This window comes from Lithohypha guttulata (assembly GCF_036872675.1).
Source record: "Lithohypha guttulata strain CCFEE 5908 chromosome Unknown scaffold_4, whole genome shotgun sequence".
NCBI classification, from domain to species: Eukaryota; Fungi; Ascomycota; class Eurotiomycetes; order Chaetothyriales; family Trichomeriaceae; genus Lithohypha; species Lithohypha guttulata.
Genome location: NW_027042753.1, coordinates 2,097,804 through 2,113,549, shown reverse-complemented (window position 1 = coordinate 2,113,549; position 15,746 = coordinate 2,097,804). Strand labels below are relative to the sequence as shown.

The 15,746-nt window shown below is 48.9% G+C and overlaps 6 protein-coding genes and 1 non-coding gene across 7 annotated transcripts; 4 read left to right on the top strand and 3 right to left on the bottom strand.

Moving 5' to 3' along the window:
* Positions 1-810: 810 nt before the first annotated feature.
* RNA14 (mRNA 3'-end-processing protein rna14) lies at positions 811-3,658 on the bottom strand (the record flags this gene model as incomplete). The annotated part of the gene is made up of 2 exons (XM_064900255.1): positions 811-3,066; positions 3,119-3,658. The coding sequence occupies 2 exons, from the start codon at positions 3,656-3,658 to the stop codon at positions 811-813; spliced, it is 2,796 nt and encodes a 931-aa protein (XP_064753567.1).
* Positions 3,659-4,465: 807 nt separating this feature from the next.
* Positions 4,466-5,421, top strand: ASF1 (Histone chaperone asf1; the record flags this gene model as incomplete). Its single annotated transcript, XM_064900254.1, has 3 exons — positions 4,466-4,574; positions 4,626-4,974; positions 5,025-5,421. 3 exons carry the CDS (start codon positions 4,466-4,468, stop codon positions 5,419-5,421), a joined length of 855 nt encoding a protein of 284 aa, XP_064753566.1.
* Positions 5,422-5,811: 390 nt separating this feature from the next.
* Positions 5,812-7,593, bottom strand: LTR64_005917 (uncharacterized protein; the record flags this gene model as incomplete). Its single annotated transcript, XM_064900253.1, has 1 exon — positions 5,812-7,593. The coding sequence occupies one exon, from the start codon at positions 7,591-7,593 to the stop codon at positions 5,812-5,814; it is 1,782 nt and encodes a 593-aa protein (XP_064753565.1).
* Positions 7,594-8,157: 564 nt separating this feature from the next.
* Positions 8,158-10,410, top strand: COG3 (Golgi transport complex subunit 3; the record flags this gene model as incomplete). Its single annotated transcript, XM_064900252.1, has 2 exons — positions 8,158-9,529; positions 9,566-10,410. 2 exons carry the CDS (start codon positions 8,158-8,160, stop codon positions 10,408-10,410), a joined length of 2,217 nt encoding a protein of 738 aa, XP_064753564.1.
* Positions 10,411-10,950: 540 nt separating this feature from the next.
* Positions 10,951-12,922, bottom strand: LTR64_005915 (uncharacterized protein; the record flags this gene model as incomplete). The annotated part of the gene is made up of 2 exons (XM_064900251.1): positions 10,951-12,887; positions 12,910-12,922. The coding sequence occupies 2 exons, from the start codon at positions 12,920-12,922 to the stop codon at positions 10,951-10,953; spliced, it is 1,950 nt and encodes a 649-aa protein (XP_064753563.1).
* A 401-nt stretch (positions 12,923-13,323) lies between these two features.
* LTR64_005914 lies at positions 13,324-13,411 on the top strand. Its single transcript has one exon. It is a non-coding gene; the product is annotated as a tRNA-Lys (tRNA).
* Positions 13,412-13,699: 288 nt separating this feature from the next.
* Positions 13,700-15,514, top strand: TRM44 (tRNA(Ser) Um(44) 2'-O-methyltransferase; the record flags this gene model as incomplete). The annotated part of the gene is made up of 1 exon (XM_064900250.1): positions 13,700-15,514. The coding sequence occupies one exon, from the start codon at positions 13,700-13,702 to the stop codon at positions 15,512-15,514; it is 1,815 nt and encodes a 604-aa protein (XP_064753562.1).
* Positions 15,515-15,746: the final 232 nt, after the last annotated feature.

Genomic DNA, 15,746 nt, shown 5'->3' with positions numbered 1-15,746 from the left:
TGAGTGGATCAAGTGACTTGGTCAAGAGACCAAGCAGGTGCGAGTGTGATGTGTGGTAATGGAAGGTGCTGAGAAGTTGGCGAGGAGGAAGGTGCTTAAGTATCCTCAAGCTGATGAAGGCTGATCGGAACACCTGCGATCTTAGGAACTTGAAACGCCAAATCTCTCTTTAGGATGACAAACGCGAGCTTGAGTGAAGGTCCATCGAGGACTGAACCTCGTAAAATGAGGTCGCTTACGATTTGAAAGTGAAGACAGATGAATAAACACGCGAAGGCTCGAGTAAGTTGAGAATGTTCCCCACTACCCATGATCACGGTTGTTCATAAACACATTCAATGCATTCTCGCACTCGAACTTCGGAAGATGTAGAACTTCGTATCAAGATAGAACTTTGAGAAAGGTTGTTCCGATAAGAATGCGAACATGTCAGAGAGGGAGACAGACGTGCAGACTCAGTAGCCAGCAGATGATGCATGGTTGCATGGATAAGGTTTCTCAGGTTGAACCGAGCACAGAAGTGGATGATTGTATTAAAGTCGCCTTTGCGCATAGCGATGCTCATCTTGAGAGCCGCATGCTGGGCTGGTGCTGACTATTGATGTGCCAAATCTCCGCTATGCTTTCCCTTGACAGATTTGGCTATTGTGATGTACATTCATTTCCGGAACCTCGTAGACCTCGCTTTCACAAAGCTCACGACTATATAGCCACAACACCTAAAATAGTGTACCGGGAGCAGGAGACACATCAGAGTACTGTCTCATGTTGATAGCGGCTAAGGATAGCGATATGGAGCTATATATTAAATTAGCCAGAGCCGTTGAATGCGTAGTCCTGCAACGTACCTGCACCAAACTGTGGTGGCGGAGCAGCTGGAGACATATATCCTTGAGGCGGCGGCACCATGAGTGGAGGATGTTGTGTGAATTGTGGAGGCCAGGCAGGAGGTGTTCCTTGTTGTGGTGTAAGAGGAGGTCGAGTAGCACCTATGGTCCCAGGAGCAGGTAAATGCTTTTCCTTTATCAACTTGTGCATTGCAACAGGATCGAACCTGACATCGGTGTACGTCGCAGCCCTTGGCAAGATGCTGAGCAGATGTACAATAGCGCCAGGTAATGGTGGTGGAGCTCGGTTCTGTACTGGCGGTAACGGTGCAGGCACTTTACGAATCTGAGTGGTCTTGAAGGGCGACTCGCCTCTAGCGATTTTTTGCGGCCGGTAGTCATCGTCGTCATCATCTGCTGGCAATGCGCGTTTCGGAGAATTGATATTGGTCATATGATTGACGACTGTCTGCATGGGTGAATCAACAACAGGGCCAGCCTCAATGGAAGGTTGCAGCACCAGCTTGGGCACTAATTGGGTAGCGGAGATAACAGGCTGAGCGTTCAGAGGATTGAATCCAGGCGTTTGGTATCGTGCAGAGAATTGTAAGAGTGCTGGATCTTCTGGGAACAGCTCTCTCATTCTGGCCTCCAACCGAATGACTTGTGACAATTCCCCGTATTTGGACTCATAGTCATGGAAGAAGAGGAACAGTGGCTTAGTCTTTGCCACTGACTCGGGCTTGTCCCTATTGTCGCCAGTAGTGAAACGACTGACAGTAGTCTCGAATACTGCTCTGGCATTAGTGACATCTTCCTTCTGGATAAGATGCTTGATATATTCTAGAGGTAGATAGGCATCATCCGGATAGAGCTTGGCACCTCGTTCCAGAATTTTCGAACCAGTTGGATCGCGATAGCAAATCCATTCGATGAGAGCTGCCTCAACATAGAATTCCGGGGTAACATGGCCACGCTTCCTTGCCTCATTGAAAATGGCTCTGAACCCAGCTACCTTCTCATTCGGCAGACCTTTGCCTTGTATACGGCGCGATGCTCGCATCAGTGCGACCCAAACATGGGAAATGATCTTGCTGAGCATATCAGACTGATTTTTCGCTTGATCTTTGACTGTCTGAACCTGCTGCTCGAGTGCAGACTTGGTTTGGTCGATATTAGGTGCAATGGGTTGATCCTGACCATTAGATTCATTGTGCTGACTTGATGCAGTTTTCTCGATTCTTTGCACTTCTGCCTCCATACGTGTCTCCGTTTTCTTAATGGTGGCATACAGGGCGTCAAGTACCTTGTCGTAAGGATCACGGACAGTCTTCATGCGATTCTTCGCACCAGAATCGTTGGTGTTGTCGTTAGTCGTGGTTGTTTCAAGCCGGTCAGCTAATTTGAAGGCGAGAAGAGCAGACTCAGGATTGGAAGCGAAGCCTTGGTTAAGAAAGAGAAGACCTTGCTCGTCACGATTATTGGCCAAGCTGAATTCAGCAGCATCATACCACATCTCTGGCCAGAACTGCAAGGCCATTAGCGCCTGCTTGTAGGTGAAAATGATGCGATCGAGATAAGCATCATTGTTCTCCGGTCTTAGCTGCAATGGATCTTCTTTCTCCCATTCAATCCATTCCTTCCACAATTTGACCTGGTTTTGGTACTCCATGTCACCAGCATAGCCCAAAGCAGGCGGCAGCCTTGGCTGAGTTGTTCTGTCAATACCGCGTGTAATGTTCTGTAATTGGGTATGGGCACCTCTAGCAGTCATGTAGTCAGGAGATCGCTCAGCCAACAACTTTCTACCATTGACCTTATTGATGCCCATCTCAAAAGCTTCATACTCTTTCCACAGCGGCAGTATCGCTGAAGTGGGCACACTGAGTGCCCTGGCATATGCCTCCCTGAGCGTGTCCATTTTCTGACTGTCTTGCCAGGTAGTTCCGCCCACTGTGCCAGCTCCAGTCTTCAGGAAGCTGATGTACTCCTGCCATAGGTTGCCAGAATCTTTATCAGTACCGACAAACTTCAGCGCGAAATCGAAGGTCTGGTTGATATTCCTATATGCAGCAGTATCGCCGGTCTGCACGTTATTCCGACGCCGAACATAATTGACATAAACTGTGAAGACTTCGACGCTGGGAACCGAGACGAGCACCTTCTTAAAGATTTGCTCCATGTGCCATTTACGATCAGCAGCTTCCTCCCAACGGAGAAATGCACACCACTGCTCAGCCTATACGTGTGTTAGCATTATCGCATTTACTAAACATCACGAGCTCACATACCGCCTGGGGAAAGACTTCAAAGTAACGTTCATAAGTCCGGCGGACTTCGTCTTCTTTGCTGCGATTCTTGTATTCTTCGATCAATTCTAGCCAAGCAGCTGTATCACCACGAGGATCATCCTTGACACGATCTTCGAGCAAGCCTACCACATCATGGGCTAAGCGCGATTTGGGCAAGACTGATGGTGTATCAGCAGGAAAAGTCTGATCTGAGGGAGCCACGCCATTGGATACAAGAAGATTCTGTGGCCGTAAAGTGTTGGAGACAACAGAAGAAGGAAGATCAGCAGGACTATCAATGGCCTGAACAGGAACAGGGGTCATGCCATTTTCTTGTGCTGGGGATTTTGAGGATCTATCAAAAGTACCCTGGTCAGTTGCAGCGGAAGTGCCACTGATTTCCTGCGGAATCGGGGTACCATAGACATCATCGTCTTGGACATCTCCGAGTGGAACATCCTGCTCATCACCATCGTCATCAAACTCGAAGCCTCCTCTTGTTCTTGGAGCGGATTGTGCAGGTGTTGATGGTTGCGACATGATCGGAGTTGCTATCGTGCTGGTCAGAGGCGCACTGCTGTAAAATCTAGGAGGAAGTGAATGTAGAGAAGACTGTGATGGGGACAAAAGAGGGTCAGACATCTTTAGTTGATATGGCTGCAACGCTGCGACCAAGACTAGAGCGCGGAAAGATGTTCAGACCTCAAGGGCCTAGTGCCCGTTGTTTAGGAAACTGGTCCACCTCACGTTGTGAGCAGCTCGTTCCAGTTATAGCCGTCCTTTGTTAGATATACTTATGGCACAAGACCTCCTCAGCTGTAATATCTCGTGCGCACACGCTTCGAGACCTAGCCTGTCAATTTGTTCTCGTTATGCACGAGCACGAAAAACGGTGCGATCCTGGAATGGCACGACGAAGTAGGATCGTGGAAGGAGATGAAGATGAACGCGATCGTGAACTGTTGAAAATTGGTTTGGAAAGAGAATGGATTGCAGTCTCGATTGCGAACGGTAGCGAAGAACGAGCCGCAACGTCTCCACATACACTAGCCGTGGTAAAGCCGAGTATTTATCAGGTCACCTGATTAAACGCGACGCGAGCACTTCCAGGTCAGGCGCGACCGTGATGGTAACCAAGGGTTCTGGTACGTAGCGCGGACTGCGCTTCTGCTTGACAAACAACACTTCCTACAAATCCCTAACACTTTCAAGGATTGCACGCAGTGCCAAAAGAGGTAGTATACATCCACTTCAAGTATATCCTAAGTATACCTTGAAAGAACTATCACCTTCTTTACAGCTACACGTCTTCACGACTTCAAATTGTAGGAGGCTAGTCTTCTCATCATGTCGGTCGTATCGTTGCTTGGAGTGAAAATTCTCAACAATCCCGCAAAGTTTTCGGACAACTACCATTTCGAGATCACATTCGAGTGTCTCGATCAGCTACAAAATGGTAGGCAATGAAGTTGTCTTTTCTACGTAAACGTTCGCTAATTGCTGCCAGATCTGGAATGGAAGCTCATATACGTAGGCTCAGCGACCTCCTCTGAGCACGATCAGGAACTGGACTCGTTACTCGTTGGTCCAGTACCCACAGGCATCAACAAGTTCATGTTCGAGGCAGATGCACCAGATCTGAAAAGATTGCCTTCTTCTGAGCTTCTTGGTGTGACTGTGATCCTTCTAACATGTTCGTACGATGGGAGAGAGTTTGTAAGAGTTGGATACTATGTCAACAATGAGTACGACAGCGAAGAGCTTCAAAACGAGCCTCCAGCAAAGCCGGTTGTTGAACGCATTAGACGAAACATTCTAGCTGAGAAGCCTCGTGTTACCAGGTTCGCTATCAAGTGGTAAGTGCATGTTCCCGTTTCACTTGTGGCAGCAATCTGACCATGTGTAGGGACTCTGAAGACTCTGCGCCTGCTGAATATCCTCCCGAGCAACCTGAAGCGGACACTCTCGATGATGACGGTACAGGTTATGGTGCTGAAGAGTCGGAGATGCAGGCGGCACTCGAACGCGAGCTAGCTGAAGAAGAAGCAAAGGCGAACACTGAAGACGTCGAAGAAGACAACAAGATGGAGGATACAGATGACAAGGACGATGCCGTAAGCGAGACTGGCAGCGAAGACCTCGAAGCCGAGAGTAGTGATGAGGACGAAGACGATGAGGAAGAAGAGGTCGGCGAAGGTGACGAAGACGTCGAGATGGGCGAGGGTGATGAGAAACCAGCCACTACCGGAACAAATGGTCAAGCCCATGCTGTGCCCGCCAAGCAGGAGGTCATGGCTCACTGATGAGCTCAAGAGCGTGCTTGCTGAAGCCATTGCTAGGTGTGACGACTACGATAGATGAAGCGACGACTTGTGGGAAGCGACCGCATGGACATGGTTGTTTTGGCATACTGGTATATTGAATAGTGGCTTTTTGTGCTGGATTGTGCTGTTGGAGCCATTGGAGGAAGTCATTAATTGTTTAGCATTTCCAGCTGGTAAATAGGTAGCTGCTCGTGACAGGAATTGTGCAAGCAGAATACTGCAGAAGCTGGACTTCGTCATGCTTTTCTCGATCACAGTCCCCACTACACCCTGGTTGCACACGATATATTCACCACGCGATTCGCTCCAACAAGACATACTGTACACGGGATTTGATCTTCTCAACGCCTCCAGATTCACCTGGGATACCTATACTCCCGAATACACTGCGGTAACGTTTCTGCCGCACTCGATCCTCTGCTCCATGCTCACGGTCCTCCCATCCTTGACCTTAACATTATGTCTCGGCGTAATATGAAACCTATGCTCCTCTTTCCGTCCCGCTTCAATCTCGGCAGCCATGTCCAACGGCCGAATATACAACGGGGTGCTCACGTTATTCCTCTTGCCCGTGCCTAACTGATAGAACTCATTTCCACCCCACCAGACCACATCGGCACCCCAATTCGTGGTATCTTCGCTAGACTTCTCATTCGTGTCGAGAAAGGTAATGTTGCTGAGTATGGCGCCGGCATGTGTGCTGCCTACGCTAATGCTGTGGATGCGGATGGGAACTACTTGGTTGGTATTCTCGTCGTATTCGTTGAGGTTAGAGAGAGAAGGTATTTTGGTTGGAACGCCCTGAATGTGCGTCCAGCGACCGTTGCCGAGCGCGCCTTTGATGCCTTGCCCGCAGGACCAGGTGTCAGCTGTTACTCGACCGAGTTGTCTGACTTCGTTTGGACTCTCGTTTGGTCCTGCAATACGGGTGGCGTCGATGGTGAAGAAACTATTTAGACCACCTGCTGAGATACGTGTGACTTTGTACGTCTGGTTCGTGCCCTGGTAAAGGCGATTGATGGCGACTAGTGAAGGGGTATCCACAAAGGGTGCTTCAGAGCTTGGATCGAAGCCCAGCTGACCGGAAGAGTTGTCGCCGAAACTAAAGACTCGGCCCTCCTTATCAACGACGACAGAGTGGTAGTCTCCAGCTGCAATCTTGTCAATTTCAAACCCCTTGAGAGTTGTGACTTCGTGGCACTGGTCGTAGGCACCTGGCGGACGAGTAGACCAGTTCAGACCTGGGACGCCTAGCTGACCACGAGCAGGGAAGTCCTGGCTTCCTGACGCAGCGGAGAAGAGGCGACCGGAGTTTGTGAGCATCAGGACATGTTCGAGGCCGCCAGAAATAGCAGTCACTTTCTCGCGGCCACCAAGGGTCGAGGGTTTGATGGTGCGATAGCTGATAGGTGAGGTACTGCTCCAGCCTGGAATCCACGAAGATTCGGTGGGTTTGCTGCCAGAGCTTTGCTCGGCTTTCGAGGCTGAGATAGAGTAGACAGTGCCATCCTTCGACAGAGCGATAACACGATCTCGTGATATGGAAATCTGCTGGATGTCCTTCCCCTTCAAAGTGACCTGCGGCTGAGTTGAATCCTCCGAGAAGTCTTTGCCCCATTGCACCAAATCTCCATTTTCGAGAACCGCTGCCCCAAACTGTCTATCGAGCTTGATGTCCCTAAGCAGGACATCATCAAAGAAAGGTATGCGTCTTGGAGTTTTGATATAAGCCTCGTCTGAATCAGGAGCAACCACTCTGCCAGTATTGGAACCCCAAGCATATACGCCAGGGTTCTCCCAGCTCCTTTTGACTTGCAGATGCTGCGAGCTGATTGCATCTCTGTTCTGTTCCTTACTCACTCCCTTCTTTTTCTTGAGCTTCTCGACAACAGGTGCAGGTGGTTTGTCGTCTTGCGCTTCAGCTTCCACCGGCCTCGAACTTGCGGAATAAACTAAAGCGACTGTCGCTGCCGCTGCTAGCACAGCTGCTGATTGCGTCGTCCAAGGCGTATGCGATCGAGACCTTCCAGCACTTTCATGATATGCTCGCTTCGCTGATCTTGGCCTAAGTGGTCTAGCTGCAATTATCGTAGTCCTGGTAGTGCGTGGTACAGATCGCAGAGCATTTGAACAAGCAAAGTGCGATGCCATCCTGGTGGTATTGTCGTTACCCACATGCAGAGATGATGCTCAAACTTTGAAGTCAGGTCTTGGAACCTGCTAGACAATGTGAAAGAGCAAAGGTTGACCTTGTGCTGGTGCAGACGAAAGAGCCAGTCCAAAAAGCCCTACCCACGAGTCGTGGACGTCATATTTTGTTGTTCGGCGTAACTGTTCCCATATTCACGATCGGCCAAGTTGAGTCGGATTGGGATGGAAAACTAATTGGCCGTCCCCAACTTTTTCACTTCGCCAGATTCGGGGGGCGGCCAGTGTTCCAGGAGACTGCCTATTACCAAGTTCTGGGCATACCTAACCTGCAATGCAGACTCTCCGACAAGCGGCCAATTGTCATTTCCCTGCCCGCACACCATCTTTCAGTAGAAACCACACTGGTTGCAGACCAATCGTTCAGATTGGCAGCTTATGCTGCACTTTATGCAGATTAACGGTTGGTACATGCTGCCACTAATATGCTAAGAACATATAGCGACGAGATACAGTAGTGACAAGTGCAGAAGATGCGCCGTATACTTAGACTTGAGGACGACCGCAATGGCCTTACAGGAAGGAGGGACAGATATTCAGGATACACTGGACCTTGAAGATGAGTTGAGACTACTACAGATAGACGAAGATGCGATCCTCGAAGCCAGCCTCAATGAGTACCAGCAATATCTCAACCAGCTTGACGCTGCCCGCGCTCACCTGGATGAACTCCTTACATCCACAACCGCAACCCTAGACCAACTAGCAGATATATCGAATGCCTTCAAAACGGTTGACCAGCAAACAGCTGTCTTCCAGAAACAGTCTGCAAGTATATTGGAGGAACAGCGGCGCACTGAAAAGCTGGCAACAGATTTAGCTGAGAACCTCAAATACTATGAGCCGCTGGAAAGAATTACCAGGCGAATGAATGCTCCTGGCGCTGGGAATTTTGTCAGAACTCAGGATTTTCGGGATATGCTGCTTACGCTGGATGAATGCATTGACTATATGCAAACGCATCAAAAACAAAAGGAAGCCGAAACATATAGGTCAAAATACAAACAGTTACTTACACGAGCCATGACATTGGTGAGAAACACTTTCATGGCAGGAGCAAAAAATGTTACGGACGAGGTTGCTAAAAGGATCAACGACAAACAAAACCATGTCAACGATACTCTTCTGTCTTCTCTGCTATACGCGAAGTTCAGAGTCGATGCTCCTCTCATGAAGGACTTGGGACTCGAGATCCAGAAGCGTGCCGTACCACCAGCCGATGCTGAGGTTGGCACAGAGGGTGAATACCAAAGTCTTATGAATGAACTGCATCAAGCCTTCGCTGCATGTCGTACGCGCCTTGTCCTGCCCATCGTTCAGCAGAAGATTACTGAGATCGCCACGATACCAACCTCGAAAGACCTGGTTGCTTTTGCTAAATCTAGTATCACATACGTGCGAGGTGTCTGCCTGGACGAGTTCGAGTTATGGGAGGAATGGTTTCATGGTCAACGAGGTGTCTATGATTTCCTTGAGGCACTTTGTGAACCGCTGTTTGATCAGCTGCGACCCAGGATCATCCACGAAACCAAACTATCTAAATTATGTTCGCTAGTGACGTTGATACAGACAAGATACATCGATAATGACGATGAAGACGAGCCTCCTGACCCTAGGCAGCTGGACTTCGCAAGTCTTGTTCAACCAGCCCTGGAGGATGCTCAAACACGACTGGTTTTCAGAACATTAGCACTTCTCAGAGATGAGATAGAGTACTACAAGCCCACGTCAGAAGATCTTGATTATCCCAGGCGTGTATCGGAGCCACCAACACCAAAGTCAGCAGCCCCGCTCTCAGGTCGGAAGACTTCAAATATAGCGGCTGCAGAAGAAGACGATTCAGGAGACGAGAACACGCCAACGATGTGGTCACGCAACCGTATGCTTGAATTTTCCTATCCTACATTACCTAGAGCTATCCGTCTGCTCTCTAGAATATATCGTCTGGTCAATTCCTCTGTCTTCGACGACCTCGCTCACCAAATCGTGCACTCAACCACACAGTCATTGGTCAATGCATCGAAACAGATAGAGAGCAAATCATCTCTCGCTGATGCTCAACTCTTCCTGCTGCGTCACCTCCTTCTGTTGAAGTCCCAGATAGTGGCGTTCGATATTGAGTACGTTGCACCAGATGTCCAATTCGACTTCTCAGGCATGACAAGCACATTCTACGAGATCAGAGATCGTGGCGGGCTCTTTAACCCACGCTCCTGGATGCGCTTGTTCAGTACTGGTGGTCTCTTGCCACGAGTAGTCGAAAATATGCTCGATGCTAAAGTCGAGCTCGATGGGCAGTTGCGACTAGTTATCAACGACTTTACAGCCAATTTCACCAACGCCATGACATCAGACCTGAAGTCCAACCGCAAAGCCGAAGAAACTACAGCTGCTGTACGTGAGAAAATTCAAAAGGAAGTGCCAATCCTTCGAGCAAAATTAGTACATTACCTCGACGATCTACGCACGAGAGAAACGCTGGTCGCAGCAGTCGAAGACCAGGTCGTACAAACATATGAAGCCTATTTCGAAGAATATGCTGGTAAAGCTCAGGGCCAAAGTGGGAAGGGAAAACCTAACGGCGTTGTGCCTGGGAAAGCGAAGATATCTAGGAAGGGCAAGGGAGCAGCCGATGATGTTTGGGACGCAGATACATTTGCGGATTGGAGTGAAAGCGTATTTAATGTTTTGCTTCCGCAGCAGCACGAGGAAGACGCCAGTCCTGATACCAGGAGTTTGTCGAGAAGTGGGAGCTCGTGATAACTCTAGGGGAGCTATAGGCTCCTACCAATTTATGATCTTTATTTAAACTTCTTCCTTCCACTCCTCCTTTTTATCCGTCAGCTGTTTACTGACTTGTGACCACGAAGCAGGCGAGTGTTTTGTCACCTCAGTCATTGAGTGCGGTGCACAAAGGAAATCTAAATGGTTGAGAATGAGTGGCAATGAAAGGTTCTTAGGGTCTAGGGTTTGCAGGACAATGGACAGCCTGATCCGCGATAGGTAAGGGCAACGACCTACCAATGCTGGGGGTGGTGAAGGTGAGGCTCCAGTTCCCCGAAGAACATTCATATCAAGGATGGAACAGTGTTGGACGAACATAGCAAGTCACTGAGCACTAGAGACCAAGAAGAGTCGTTATCGCATAAAAGTGGTTAGATCAAGGTGCATGCAAGAGGACGCAACGTGATAATGTAGTTATGATACACAATCAAAGTATTCGAGTGAGAACAATATGACGAGTCACTCTACTGACTTCGAATTCTACCATTGTTTAGCTGGCAAGCTCATCCCATATCATTACAGTCCCAGAAGGCCATGTAGATGCTCCCAAGCCTTAGCTGACAATCCGTCATATTCACCCTTGATCTTCTTTTCTCTTCTTGCAACACGTTGCGACTCTTTAGACGTGTCATCAGCAGGACGTCTCACAAGCTTTTGCTTACCCGCTACCGCCTCGAGAAGACAGTCTCGACCGCCCAGATAGCGCCACAACTGCCAAAGCTCTTGCGCGACGAAAAGGCTGTTTGGTGCAGTGGACTTGACGATTATCATGTAGTCAGTCTCATGCAAACCGAACTTCATATCTGCTCCTTCTTGATAAACTACCGGGTGTGATTGAATGCAATTTCGTGACAAGATGGGTCGGTGGCTTTGCAACAGCTTTTTGAGAACAGGATGGAAGCTTTTACCAAGCATTGCTTGTAAGTTGAAAACAGGAAGACGAAGATCTCCAATGGTCAACATTGGTGGTAGGTATTCTCCACCTATGGGTTCTTCGTCTATTTTGACAGCTTCACCTGGTTTAGCCTGTGACAGACCTTGTAGCGCTGAGGATGGTGGACCCAAGTGTATGACAATACTGCCAGGAAGCCAAATGCGAGGATCACTCTTGTTGAAGTGATTCGGCGGAGGCTTAATACTGATCTCACCAGGTTGAACAGCGATTGGAGGTCGAGGATCTCCCTGGTTACCTTGCCGCAATCCACCACCAGAGATAGCATCTGGAGATTCGATATCGCCCATGTCGTTCCAGAAATCTTGCCTCTCCGTGATAGCTACCTGGAAGATGGTAGGATCAAGGGTCAGCTTGTCAGGCCATTCGAGACACGTAAAAAAGCTTCTTCCACTGTCGATCACCCTCTGCTGTCTCCAGAACAGCGACTCCAATACTATCAATACTCTCTGTCTCATAATATCAGACAATCGCTCCGCGATATCTGGCTGCCATTGGACCCTTTCAGGCTCGAACTCTCTCGGGGGCTTCTTGAATAAATCGTCATCCAGCTCGCCCTGTTTCTCCTTGAGTTCCCAGTATTCTTTAGAAGCGACTCGATAACTCGTCATCTTTGAGGACTTTTCGAACCATCCGACGGGATGCAGTCTCTTCATCACCGCTCCCTTCTGTGTCCTGGTTGATTTTGTCTGTGTGTCACTGACCACAAATGAATCGGAAAGTACTTCGATCCCAAGCTTGTAAGGTATCAGTCGCATCACCTGTCCCATGTCTTCCTGCGCACGAAGCTGCATGGCGTGCCTTCTAAGACCGCGACCAGCTCTCAATTTGAGATTTTCTAGATCCGCCAATGCGTTCGGCATGGCGTAGATTTGTCCGTCTTTGGGATGCTTGACATGAGCAAAGTCCACAAGAAGTGGTGTAGGCAGACGAGTTCTAGATGCTCCTTCTAACCTCATGGGACGTGCTAGCATAACAGCCCAAGGATTGTTGGCTAACCGTTGCTTTTCATCTGTTTTTGGTTGGCGTTTTGGTTGACGGCGCTGTACTTTCATAGCTCGTTCAAGGGGAGAGACAGGTAGCTCATCCCGTGATATCCACGGCTGTCTCTCTTGTTCGTCCCGTTGCTGCGTCCTCAGCTTGTCAGCCATATCCTTGAATTTTGCTGCCAACCCAGTCAAATCAGGCCTGCTCTTCCTCTTCGTCCTCGGAGCTGTAGAGCTGTCATTTTGTCTCGGTGTATCCGCAGCTGTTCCGACAGTGTCCTCAGTCGATGCCTTTACTTTCCGTATCATGCGACCTCGTGCTTTTGGTGATCTTTCTGGCGTAGCATTTTGAGCTTTACTCTCACCAGCGGGTTCTTCTTGGCTTATCTCTCGGTCGTCCTCGGGTTCATTGCAGAGTTGGCTCGATGTATGAATTTCGCGTCGTGACTTCCGGTCCTGATCATGAAAGCTTTTCGGATGAAGGAATGGTAGTGGCTCTGCAGGGTGACTCGTCCCTGCCAATAGTTGGCGAAATACTCGGTATCTCCATGTTGAATATGTCTGTGAGCATGTCACACTGCTGCGCATGCCTCAATTGCGATATTCAACTGGAAGCAACCGTCGATATGCAGAGCCAGAAGATTGGCATGCATCGGCTCATTCACGTCCGAACGAGAGTTGGAGGCATGCGATTAGCGTGTTTTTTCGTGGTCTATTAATTGCAGGCAAATTCCATTAACGCTTGATTCCACCTTCGAAAACTTTTTACGATACCGAAATCTATGCGTCACTGATTTGCTCATCCCTAACTTTTGGCAAGTGAGATCTTGCCATGGAATGAGTCATGGCATTCATATTACTGATAGCCAAAATTACTCTCTAAATTACGCACACACATCTGCCGTAAGTACCTCGATCCATTTCCAATGGACTTAATGCTGATTCTATTCAGCGCGTGGCACAATTGGTCAGCGCGTGAGACTTTTAGAGACCTCTAATAGTTATCTCAAGGTTGAGAGTTCGAGCCTCTCCGCGGGCGTTTCTGGTCGACAGAATCGTGATTCTTTTTGCTTTTTTTTTTTCTTCCTGTCCTTCCTTCGTGTGAAGCAATGCGGTGACACTGATTTCTTTCATCCGAGACGACCGGACCAGCACTCTTGCTCGTAGGGTTTGCAACACTAACGATAATGGCTAGAGAATTGACACTTCTTGAGAAGATACAATCGCCGTCAAACACAGACGTTACTTTGCCGTTGTGAATCGCCACTGAAATGTTTACTTCGTTTGGTTTGCTACTGATGTACTTCCAGCAAGAACGACTGGGACAATGGATATACCAAAGCTTCGAGCTTCGGAGGGTGAGCCGTGGATGCTCTGTTGTAGCAGCTCAGGGGTTCAGGCAACACTTAAGCAGTTTCTAGAAGTAACAGACCTACTACTGGAACGAGTTCAGCTCAACTCAACCCATCTCTTTCGTGCCGATATCATTCACGACAGTACTGGTCAGCTCGAGACTCTAGCTCAAAAAGAGGCAAAGTGTGACTTCAGTTCTTCCAGCCAAACGAGTGTGGGTGTGCAAGACCATCACTGTCTCAGCCTTACACCACCACCACTTCAGGATTATCAGCATCAAAGGACTGTGGTGCGACGACTTATACCAAGGAAGCCTCAGCTTGACAACCCGCTCGAACAGTCATGTTTTGTGTACAAAGGTGGTGGAGATACTGATGAAGCTTTGGTTGTTTACGTTCCACATTGCAGCGAGACAGACATGCCATGGTATCATCCCAAGGTCAAGGCTCTGTGCTACCGTTTCATTCAAGGAGACACCGATCAAGCCACTCTTGAAGTCTACTGCCAGCCGTTGCCCAACACTGATAGCCCCCTCCCAGACAGACTCCAAAGGACATTTCAATCCCTCCTTAGCACAATGGTTCGTCTCCTAAAGCTGCCGTCAAAGTCAGACACTGCAAAGCATGCTCAACAGCCTAATGGCAAGCTCGACCCCGTCAACATGCCACTTACAGCCTCGACACTCAAAGACACAATCCTTCCACAGCACATAGTACAAAACACCTACACCAGCCTCAAGGAGACATACGCATCTGACCTGATCAGCCGCTGGGTTGAAAAGACCGAACCATCAAAACACGTCTTCGAAGACCTCTCCATCGCCGCTTTCCTGGTAGAACTATGGACCACGACATACGGCTCCAAATCCTCATTTCCTGGCTTCGTAGACCTAGCTTGCGGCAACGGAGTACTTACGTATATCCTCGTTAGCGAAGGCTGGCAAGGACGTGGTTTTGACGCCAGAAGACGTAAGACGTGGGAAGTATTAGGGATTGATGGCACACACCTCGAGGAGAAGATATGCATACCACGCCCGTTTCTCGATTGTGCTCATCCAGCTGATTTGGAGGACATGGATGTGCTTGATGGTATATTCTCAGCCGGCACTTTCATCATCTCAAACCACGCTGATGAATTGACGTGCTGGACACCTCTGCTTGCCGCATTGTCCTCGCCGACTTCACCGTTGCCGTATTTAGCCATACCCTGTTGTTCGCACGCACTGGACGGTTCGAGACATAGATACACACTCAAGGAAGTCGCAGCAGGTCTGGGAACCAACCATCAACGAATTGACGAGAAAACTGACTCACAGAATGATGGAAATCCAGCCACAGGTGACCTGAAAAAACTGCGCGCAGCCAAGACCAACACCGATACCTCCACGTACGCCTGCTTAACGCGCAAAACAGCAGCACTAGCTCAAGAGCTCGGTCACGGTGTCGATATCACTCTCATGCGCATACCGAGCACACGAAATATCGGCATAGTCGGAAATTGTAAACGAATAGCACGAAGTCGATCGCAGGACAAGCCACGTGTTGGGAATGGAGAACAAGATGTCGTGGATGAGTTGCAGAGTTTAAACCTGCAAGACAACAACGACACTGGCTCGAGCACTCCCAGAACGTCACAGGAGACGATCAATGCCATTCTACAACGAGAGTGCTCTCTAACAGGCGGTCTTCAGACCTCTGCACGCATTTGGATCGAGAAGGCGAAGAGGTTGCAAGGCGGACAGGGGAGAGGCAAGGTCAATTGGAATGGAGCTCAGCCTCCTCATGCATAGGGAGAGATTTGGCAGTCTGCCATGCTCGAGGAAAACTTGGTCCGGGACAAGTAGCCGCAAGGTTGGCTTTTTTTTTTTTTTAAATCGTGTTTCAATTCTTGATAATAGTATTTGTTTCTTAATTTTCTACATGTCCAGTATAATAGATAGTGGATTAGCTCGGTGTCGTTGTTCGCACAGTATGACATGAAATCTCGCAATCGAGTGTTAATCTTGACAGTTCTTGTTTGTG